At 40.4% G+C, this 11,284-nt stretch overlaps 1 protein-coding gene across 1 annotated transcript in view; it reads right to left on the reverse strand.

Annotated features, from left to right (window-relative positions):
* LOC135104137 (uncharacterized) overlaps window positions 1-11,284 on the reverse strand; it is a 234,452-nt gene that overhangs the window by 73,229 nt on the left and 149,939 nt on the right. The window contains exons 38-48 of the mRNA XM_064011167.1: window positions 9,906-10,088; window positions 9,050-9,592; window positions 8,697-8,888; window positions 7,625-7,822; window positions 6,805-7,095; window positions 5,437-5,814; window positions 4,419-5,195; window positions 3,983-4,288; window positions 3,406-3,726; window positions 2,935-3,258; window positions 286-606 (exon numbers count right to left, since the gene is read on the reverse strand). Coding sequence (XP_063867237.1) covers window positions 286-606; window positions 2,935-3,258; window positions 3,406-3,726; window positions 3,983-4,288; window positions 4,419-5,195; window positions 5,437-5,814; window positions 6,805-7,095; window positions 7,625-7,822; window positions 8,697-8,888; window positions 9,050-9,592; window positions 9,906-10,088 — 3,834 coding nt within the window. The remainder of the gene's footprint in view (window positions 1-285; window positions 607-2,934; window positions 3,259-3,405; window positions 3,727-3,982; window positions 4,289-4,418; window positions 5,196-5,436; window positions 5,815-6,804; window positions 7,096-7,624; window positions 7,823-8,696; window positions 8,889-9,049; window positions 9,593-9,905; window positions 10,089-11,284) is intronic.

The raw sequence follows: 11,284 nt of genomic DNA on the forward strand, positions 1-11,284 counted from the left end.
TGTCTTATGAAAAGAAATTGGAATAACTTGTTTTTTTGACTTGAACAATACAGAGAGAAAGAGGGGGCTGCAATGTATGGAGTAATGAATGAACTAAAGAAGATGAATCAAGGAGTCCTTATCATGAAGAATACAAGAGGACATGTAAATTAAATAAAGAAGAGTAGCCTACTTAAAGTTTTACCCACAGAAGCATATGCATGGAATGAATAGCAGAAAGTGGTCCAAGCATTATTATAGTCACAAAACTTCCTCAGTTTATTTATGAAAATTGAAGAGACTTACTTGGAATACACCTAGAGGCAGGGTCGCCAATGAATCCAGTAGGACAGCGACAGATGGGGTTGTGGTTTATCACATCACAGAGAGCTTGAAGACCACAGGCACCAATGCATGGATCTTTGCAACGACGGCTGATGCAAGCCTCTTTCATGTCACAGTCTGAGTTGGTAATACACTGAGGAACACATCCTGTTGGGTTATTGGGATCACCAAAGGTTTCTGGATGACATTCACACACTGCAATCTGACCCTCATTTCGGCAGATGGTGTTTGCTCCACAAGGGTTGCGGTCACATGGCTTTACTACTGCCTCAGGTGTCACAGCTTAATGGGTAAAAAAAAAAAAAAAAAATAAGATTTAGAGAAAAAAAGTGGAGAAAAAAGACATGTCAAAATACTCAGTAATTCACAATCCAAAGGTAGATAAGCTAAGATGAAGAAGAATATAGACATATCATAGCTGCTGGATTATGATACAATGCACTTTCTAGAAAGAAAATTATAACTTTGCCCTGCATCTAGAAATATTTTTGCTTTATCCTCATAAATGTCTTTGTAAAACAGGTGTACCTTATACACCAACTAATACAGTATTTATTGCTTAAAGACTAAAGTAAACTCTTATTATATTGGACATTTACACCAAAATAATGGCTATATTGGACTCAATCATCTGGACAAATTATCACAAGTTGGACAAGATCTGGTTTGTAAGATGTAAATCCAGCCATGTGCACGGACCAAAACATAGTATGGCATCCTAAGATAATATGCCTGTACTGTATTGCAAATATGTATATACAGGGTTCTGCCACTATTCACAGGAGTTATGTTCCAAAGCCTTCCATGAATAGTGAAAATCTGCAAATCCAGCCCTACAAGGCTCAGAAATATCTACATTTATAGTTTAAACCATAAAATATATGTCTCATACTTATTAAGTGCATTTAAAATTCACAATAGAAAACAATTATTGTATGTATAGTGTGTACCATTTTAATAAAAAAATATATAGTACACTGGAAAATGAAAGGGGACTAAACTGATATGAACAGTAACCCTTGATATAATGAACATCCGTTTACCGAATTTCAGGTATAACGCCCCCTTTAAGGCTGCTGCTTACCTCCTCCTCCTCCCCCCCCCTCTCTCTCTCTCTCTCTCTCTCTCTCTCTCTCTCTCTCTCTCTCTCTCTCTCTCTCTCTCTCTCTCTCTCTCTCTCTCTCTCTATATATATATATATATATATATATATATATATATATATACACACACACATACAGTGGAGCCTCAGTTACTGAATGCCTCCCTTTTTGAACAAATTGATTTAAAAAAAAAAAAAATTTTGAACTCATTATTGCTTTAGTTGCAGTACCATAATTCAGTTCTACAACAAAGTTACTTTATTTAAAATATTAAAAGACACAGCAAAAGCTGCTGTTTATTATCAATTTATATTTACTTCGTTTTTATATATCTGGAGGAGAGACAGATTGTAAGACAGTAATTCAATCTTTGAAATAAGGTAAATGTGATTCTGTTGAAAAGCCTTGATGTAAACAAACAGTTTTCGGCACTCAGGAATAATTCTGAGCCACCTGTGGCTCTCTTGATGATCCCACAATGCCATCACTACTGCATAACTGCTTTTTTTCCAGTAGCTTTTCCCAACAACAAGATATCTTAAGTGTTATGATCACCTTAATTTTGGCAGTATGTGAGTTGCCGTTCTCTGTGTCCCTCTGTAAGGCTTCCCTCACTAGATTGGTGATAAAGAGAATACCTGCATGGTCTAAACAGTATCTTCTGATGATTTTTGTGTTACTAAGCTCATTCAATACATCCTTTCTAGTTAAATAATTTGTGAGCTGTGGAGATGTTGTGGAGCAGCCATCTTGGCTGTGGGAGCACCTGTCAAACTGCTAAGAAAGTGTAGACTGGTGTCTGGGAATTAATTAATCCATTTTACATTGATTCCTATGGGGAAATAGTTTTGTTTTTTTAACATTTTGGATTTCGAACAACATTCAGGAACGGATTAAGTTTGAGAACCAAGGTTCCACTGCATAGTGAATTTTTCATTTTTAACGACCCATCCTACCCCCATATATGTTTGTTTTATTGACGGTTTCTGTAAATTACAAAGATTGAAAGAATAATCCAGCTTTATGGGCCAAAAGACTGAGCCAGTGATGACATCTGGTAAGTCTAAAAACTCCCCATTAATTAGGTTAGGTACATTAGGAAAAAAATATCTGTGAATGTGCAAAGCCTCGAATACAGAACTGCAAATATGCAGGGGAACACTGTATATATGTATATATATAATATATATATATATATATATATATATATATATATATATATATATATATATATATATATATATATATATATATATATATATATATATATATATATATATTACTATGGGTTATTTGTTATTCAGTAATATTATAATACATTTACATACTATGGTAAAAAAAAAAGACATTTTAGTAAAATATAAGATAAGGTGTGGTATATGACCAGAGGCATAAATCTTTCTTTCAACCATCAGATAATCTGGATTGTTAATTGGTGTTTCTTCCAGATTACCTGATATAGTTTAAACATTTCAAAACTTTAATAAACATGACGATGTGATCTTACGAGGGGGAAGAGGCCGAAGCTGACAGTAGGTGTAGGCATCTCCGAAGTATCCTCGTGGACAAAGACACCTTGGTCTGTGGCTGATAACAGTGCATATAGCATTGGTACCACAACTGCCTGGACAAGGATCACGGCATCTTTGGCTGATGCAGGCTAATGTTAGTGGACAGTCACTGCTCACAAGACACTCAGGCCGACACTGTGTGTATGGGTCACCTTCATATCCTTGCAGACATATGCACACATAACTGTCACCTGATGGTGTGCACCGAGCATTGCTACCACATGGGTTGGGTTGGCATGGCGACTTAGAAATTGGAGGGGCTGGAAAAGATTATAACAGTTAATATTTGTAACTATTCCTATGTATCAGTATTTAGACACTGTAAACATTTCAGGCCTACAAAAAGCAGTGTTATATAAATTCTGATATGTATGAAAAGCAGTGTTATGAAAAGCTGTAAGACCTACTTGGTGCTGGTATGCAGATTCTGAAGGGATCACCAACCATGTTGTCAGGACAAGAGCAGATTGGGTTGTGGTTGAAGACGTTACACTGGGCACCCAAGCCACATGAACTGACACAAGGGTCAATACAACGCTGGTCGATGCAAGCACGGTTAAAGTCACAGTCTAAGTTGGTCAAGCACTCTGGTGTGCAACCCAGCTCTGGCCGACCGTAGAACCCACTCAGACAGGTACATATTCCCTTGTTTCCCACAACCTTACACTCAGCATTGGCTCCACATGAGGGCACACAGATTAAGGGAGGTGGTGGTTCTTGAGGAACTACTGCATAAATGAAACATTAATGATTTAACTTTTTATAAATAATGCGCTTGCTTAAATTCTTGTTCAATAAAATCTCTCAATCAAGAACAAAGAAAAATGAACAATCCTTGAATTCTTGTTCAATAAAATCTCTCAATCAAGAACAAAAAAAAAGAACAATCAGAAAGACATGGATTTTAAAGATTAAGTGAATTATTGAAAAAACAAAGCACAACATGAAAAAAGATCTCCATGAATAAAGAAAATGATCACTTACCTCTTTCAGAGCATCTGCTATATGGGTTTCCACTGAGGTTATCTGGGCATGTGCATGAGGCCTTGTGAGATACCACTGTGCAGATAGCATTTGTTCCACATGATCCTTCACATGGATCAACACACTCATTATTGACACATGCTTTGTTCAAGGGACAGTCAGAATTGATGATGCATTCTGGTCTACATGGGTTTCCAAAATAACCAGGAAGACAGGAACATATAGCACGGTCATCTGAACCACGGCGACACTCTGAATAGGGTCCACAAGGGCTGGGTTGGCACGGGGACGTGGGTGGTGGGATGGCTGATTAAAAAAAAAAACATAAGAAACAAAAAGTAATTTTCAAGACACTAGTACTGCATAATGAAGTTCAGCACCTATGAAAGGCAATATATTCTAAATACATTGTAATATCAGAAATTAAGATACTCACATATGGCTAGACATAATCTGAAGGGATCTCCGGTTAAATCCTTGGGACAAAAGCAGATGGGGTTGTGGTTGACTACCTCACAGAGAGCATTGGTACCACATATACCAACACAAGGATCACGGCATTTTTGATCAATACAAGCCTCATCATGATTACAGTCAATATTGGTGACACATTCTGGACGGCAGGAGGTGACAGGATTTCCAACATAGCCTGGGATGCAGAAACACACAGGTTTGCTGCCTTCCACTTTGCACTCAGTGTTAACACCACATGGAGTAGGAACACAAGGATTGCCTAGAACATCTGGTGGGACTTTACCAGGGATTATAGGTTCAAGTGGTTGATCACAGCGGGTGTATGGGTTGCCTGCATAGCCTTTTGGACAAGCACAGACAGGTCGGTGAGCAACTACCTTACATAAAGAGTCAATTCCACAGGCACCAGGACATGGGTTGATGCAGAAACTGTTGATACAAGCTTTGTCACTGTTGCAATCATCATGAGTTGTACACTCAGGTGTACAGCCATCAGCTGAATTTGCATCTCCTGAGAAATGAGGAAGGCATGTGCACACTGCAGTTTTCAGATTGCTTATTGTACACTGGGTGTTGGGTCCACATGGAGATGGTTCACATGGGTTGCCAGGCTCAATAACACATATTTCATTTGGATTCCCTTTGTACCCTTGGCGACAACGGCATTCAAGGCTTGTACCACGTACAAAACATTCTGCATTCTGGCCACACACACCAGCTCTGCAAACTGGTGGGGGTTCTGTGTATAAAAAATATAAATGTGTTAAGAGAGATGTGTATTTCATACATGTAAGAGAGAGAGAGAGAGAGAGAGAGAGAGAGAGAGAGAGAGAGAGAGAGAGAGAGAGAGAGAGAGAGAGAGAGAGAGAGAGAGAGAGAGAGAGAGAGAGAGAGAGAGAGAATGTGCATGTGCAAAACTTGCATAAACAAATATAGGGAAACAATTAGAATTTTTCTGTACAGTTGATTAACTAATTTACCTTTGCAGCCAGTGTAGGGGTCACCAACAAGGCCTGGGCGACAGTAGCAGTATGGGCTCCGGCTATCATCACAGAGGGCACCTTCCCCACATGGTGATGGAACACAAGGATTGACAACTGGTGTGCATCCTCGGATTGTGTTGGGTTGACCCACATATCCTGGTAGACACGTGCAACGATAGAAGCCATTGACCACATTGCACTGAGTGTTGGCACCACATGGTGATGGTTCACAAGGATTGAATGGTGGACTGCATGGCACAGTTGGTGGGTTACCCACAAATTCAGGAAGACAGAAGCACATAGTCTTGTCATTCACCAGGCGACACCCTGAGTTGGGGCCACACTCATTTAATTGACACTCTTCACCTTCAGGAACTGTTGGTGGAGAAGGGTACATCATCAGTGACCCAGATGTGACATACACACAAATAAACACTGACAGATTGACACATATGTAATGGTAGTAGTAGTAGTAGTAGTAATAGTAGTAGTAGTAGTAGTAGTGGTGGTGGTGGTGGTGGTAATAGTAGTAGTGGTGGTGGTGGTAATAGTAGTAGTTGTGGTGGCAAGTAATTGTAGTGGTAATAGTAATATTGTTAGTGGTGTTATTATCATTACTATTACTATTATTATTATTATTATTATTATTATTATTATTATTATTATTATTATTGGGGGCCACTGTAGTACACTGGTATGTGGTATGGTGCATGCTTGGGGACCAAGGGTTCTTCAGGTGCATGGGTTCAAATGCTGGTCAGTGTCTGTGGTCAGGAACGGCATCCACTCTGGGTAACGGTTCCCCTAATGCCTAAAGCCAATAGCATACGAGTCCAGTTAAAGTGGGGGCACTCCATAGCATGAAGTACCCTGCATCTGGTTTGGTCTCACAATTAGAGTAGGTGCAGGGTAGGGAACTATCTCATTATGAAGGGACAGGGTTAAGCCAGTGTATGCTGTTAGGGCTTGCTGTGTGTGTGTGAGTGATGTGTGTTGCCAGCTGTACTGTGCCTGAATTCCTTGGGTACAGTATGGTGGGCAAGAGACTTTGCCTTTCCACTGAGGTCCAAAGGAGCTTAGAACATAAGTGGTGTGTGTGAGTGAATGTGTGGTGCCTTATCCGGATCACCCTGTGTGGGATTGCTGCCCAAGTATATAGATAGGTATATTATTATTACATATTATGTGGTGGTGGTGGCAGAAATAACAGCAAAAGTTGTACTAGTAGCAGCAGCAGTAAAACTAGTAGTAGTTGTAATGGTAATAAAAGTAGCTATTGTGGTTAAATTATTTAGCAATAATAGAAGTGGTGTTATTAATAATAATGGCAGTAGCACTGCACACCACAATACCATGCACACTTACTGCACTTTTGAAAGGGATTGCCAGTCATGCCCCGAGGACACACACAAATAGGGTTGCCATTATCCAGCTCACAGAGGGCACCCTCACCACAAGGATCATTGTCACAAGGGTTGGAGGGAACCAAGCACCCACTCATCGGGTGACCCATATAGCCTGGTGGACATCGGCATACAGCTCTGTGATTGGATACTTCACAGATAGCATTGTGGCCACACTGGCATGGATCCTGGCACTTATTGTTGATGCAAGCCTGTGTGGGTGGACAAGCACTATTGTCCTGGCAGCCCACCGCTGGAAGAAAGCCAAGAAATACAAAAAATTATCACTGACTCAAAAACAGAAACTGAATGGAAAAAAAAAAGAAAAAAAAAAGCTTTAAATACTAAAATAGTAAGCATCTTCATAACATGTATAGAAGCAAGATAGGAAGGCTTATATACTTTACCTTGAAGTTATTGAGTGTCCTAAGAAATTAGATAAAAATAGGTCCTAAAATGTATCTGTACCTCACAGTAACACATAATGATAAGTTGCCATTAAGAAAACAAGAATGACACGTGTACACATACCATGAAATGTTAATGATGAAGTAAAAGCATACTCTATAAAATGATTTGGTGCTGGAAAAGCCATAGTTGTAAATTTCAAGCTGAGGCAGTCTCTACTTCTCTATACAACAAACTATGTCACTGGCAACAAAGTTTGACATAAGTGATATATTAAGGGCACTGCACCTGCAGTAAGATGTTGAATGTGCTAAGCTGTGTGCAGTGGCTTCTAGTGTTGGTGACTTGAAAAGTATTAGAACTAAGTCACTTACGGATGACACACTCAATGTTGGGATTGCCACTGTATCCAGCAGGACACTCGCAGGTAGGCTTGTGAGCAATAGTGCGGCAGATAGCTGTAGGGGCACATTCGTCCCTACTACAGGGATCCATACAAGTGCGAGACAGGCGGTCACATGCCAGATTAGTGGCACAGTCCTGATTGTACTGGCAGACTCCTACAATGTTCACTGTGGCAAAGAAAGGCAACAAGTGTCATTAGAAGAGAATAAAACAAACACTGGAAGTCAGAGATGAATAGTGAAAGCACAGAATCAGAAGTGGTAATGCTATGTACATCTTCGCCAAAAACTTTCACAAAATGTATGCAGTAGTCAAACTGCATTAAAATGTAAACTTAACACATGTCAAGTCAATATTTTGTCCAGAAATAAAGAATGACAGTAAACCAAGAAGTGAGATGGAAAGGAGAGTAAATAATGATTCCAAATGAAGCTCTGTAATCTCATGGTCGAAAATGAAAATATTAGATTTTGAAAATGAGCAGAATTATTGACCTACTGAAATGACCAGTATCCAAGGAGACTGTGAAGAAAAGAGAGGTACAATACATGTTATATTAGGAGAATACATATATTGAAGCTGGAAGTATCAACTGAATGGGGATTTTAAGGTGACAAGACAATAGTGTTATTTCAAGCAGAACCAGTGTTTCATGCTGGAGTGGAATCAATGAGTACAACCCACAATGTAAATACCAATTATGATCAGTTACTTTTCTATGCAAAAAAAAAAAAAAAAAAAAATTGGAAGACTTTGTGGGAATGGTTAGGAAATAAAGGTTGAGGAAGTCTACAATAGTGGTACTGAGATGCATGGATCATTCCTAGCTCATATACTTCAGAAGGTAGTAACAGTTGTGACAGTGGTGAGGAAAGATTTGTCATGCAGATATGCATTACAGAAAAATGAACACATGTGAGTTGGTCTACTGATAAACCACACTCCATGATAAAAGTGTCAGTCAAAGGTCATGCAGGTGACAAAGGGCAAGGGGGCAAATGAGCATGGACGAGGCTCTGATGCACAGGTGGTAAGTGTTACCTGGGGTGCATGTATCATGTGGGTCTCCTTCATACCCATCAGGGCATTGACAGATGGTACGATGGTTGATGACACGACAGCGGGCACCCACACCACAGGGTGGAGGCACTGTGGTGCAGGGATTGCGGCATTCCTTGGACACACATGCCTCTTGCAATTGGCACTCGATGTCCAATGAGCAGTAGCCACGGACTGGAGATGTCCCAGAGTCAGATAGATGTCAAGGTCAAGATGATGTCAAAAAAGCATTAAATGAATGAAAGAAATGATAGTGTAATGAAGGATAAAAGTGATTGCCATGTCACAATTAAACATAAATATATAGTATGAAAGGCAAGGGAAGAATGTCTTACTTGGGTCACAGCCTAATCTTGGATTTCCGGTGAACCCAGAGGGACAGAGACAAATGATCAAGTCATTTTCTGTGTGACAGAGTGCACCCTGCCCACACTCTGAGCAATGGTCCTGGCACACCCCACCTTGGCACACATGGCCTGGAGGGCACTCATTCTTTGTGTCACACTCTGTATGGAAACAGGCCACTTCAGGTGTTCCTGTATAACCCTCAGGACAAAAACACATAGGACGGTGGTCTGCAGCTCTACAGAGTGTTCCCTTAGGACATGATGTTGTCTTGCAAGGGTCCTGACAAAGCCGATCAATACAAGCTTCATTTTCTGAACATTCTGAGTTAAAACCACAGGTGGAAAGCAAAGTGCATCCCTGCAGAGGCACACCAGTGTACCCCTCAGGGCATATGCATGTGGCAGCATGTGTCAGGGTGAGGCATGTGGCAGAGGGTGGGCAGGGGTTACTTCCAGGTCGGCAGGGATTGGTGCACTGCCCACTGTAGCACTCCTCATCAGGATCACAGTCTTGATGGGTGAAGCAGCCCACTGCATTGTCATGAGTCATGCATGAAGAAGTTTAGTTTCTCATTTATGTGTGTAAATACATAATGTTTTCAATACAAAAGCTGACAATGTGTATGTTAACAGTAAGTCTTGTTACTTATGTTAATAGTTCTGAATAGCTAAGATTACATGTTCCATGAGATATGCAATAAACTTCCTATATTAACAAAAAATTTCTTTCTCAGTACTCACATCCACTGAGGAACATGTCTTACACTGCCACATGAATGTGCTCATAGATATCAAGAAAAATTTGATAGCAGTGAAAGCTTGGGGATGTTGGGTGATGACTTACCTGGGGAGCAACCCTTGAGAGGGTCACCTTGGAATCCATTGCGGCACCGACACTGGGCACTGTGGTCACTATTGATACACTCAGCATTGGTGCCACATGGTTCATCATCACATGGATAACGACATTCGTTGTTAATACAAGCTTGTGTTGAGAGGCAGTCCTTGTTACCACGGCACCCCACTTCTGTGAGGTGGCCAAGTTAGTGGTTAAGGAGTGTGGGTGGTGATTCCTGTGAGTAGGAGCTGTTAACTTGCAAAACATATTATTATTTTAGGCTAATTAGTATAATATATATAGTCAATTGGAGAAAAATGCTGAGTGGGCCAGAGAGGCTCAAAGTGGCTAAATGACAGTCAGACAAGAGTGTGCCAGCTTACGGATGATAGCATCAGTGCCGCAGAAAGTATAAGGATCACCAGTGTAGCCTGGAAGGCAGACACACTGGGGGCGGTGTGCCTTTGTGCTGCACTCTGCTCGGGCGGCACAAGGATTGGCCAAGTTGCAGGGGTCCTTGCATTTCCGGTCATAACAAACCATGTTGTCTGGGCACATTAGGTCCGAAGAGCAGCCCGACGAGGGTGTCAGAGCTAAGTCAGGAGAAGGATAGTGATAGTCAAAGAGGAAGGTTTCATCTCTGATAATTGCACCACTACAAGTGGTCATAGCCAAGGAGAACTTCCTCAATCAGCTGTAACACCAGAAATGGTTACAGCCAGAGTTAGAATTAAAATGTGTAACAAACTGAGATAGCAGGTGTCCATAAAGAGAATGAAATAATACTTTGTGTTTGATGTCAAATAATAAATCATACAGTTGACAGTGAAGATATGATGACTTTCCTCTCAAATACATGGATCAACAAACACTCAATTGTATCCACACATATAGAGCATGGATCAAATATATACACTCATTCATAGGATTATGACAGCTGAGTAAAGGAAATCTATGAAAAAAACAGCAATCATGTCCAAGGAAAAATATCAAGAGAATGGAATATGGCCCTAAGAGACAACTAAGAGTTTAACATGCATACTCTTAATTTTGACAGAAAACCTGCCATTCTTGTAATATGAGTCATGAAAATTCAGTCAAGCAAAGCATGCAAGAATATGATTTTACAAACAGCCCGGTATTGCCCAGTTATATTCTGCACATTAATGAGGTCACATGAAACATCTAGTGCATACATACACAATACTCTCTCTCTCTCTCTCTCTCTCTCTCTCTCTCTCTCTCTCTCTCTCTCTCTCTCACACACACACACACACACACACACACGCACACACACACATGTACACACATGCACATACACACACACACACACACACACACACACACACACACACACACACAAACACACACACACAAACACACTC

This window comes from Scylla paramamosain, chromosome 10 (genome assembly GCF_035594125.1).
Source record: "Scylla paramamosain isolate STU-SP2022 chromosome 10, ASM3559412v1, whole genome shotgun sequence".
Classification (NCBI taxonomy): domain Eukaryota; kingdom Metazoa; phylum Arthropoda; class Malacostraca; order Decapoda; family Portunidae; genus Scylla; species Scylla paramamosain.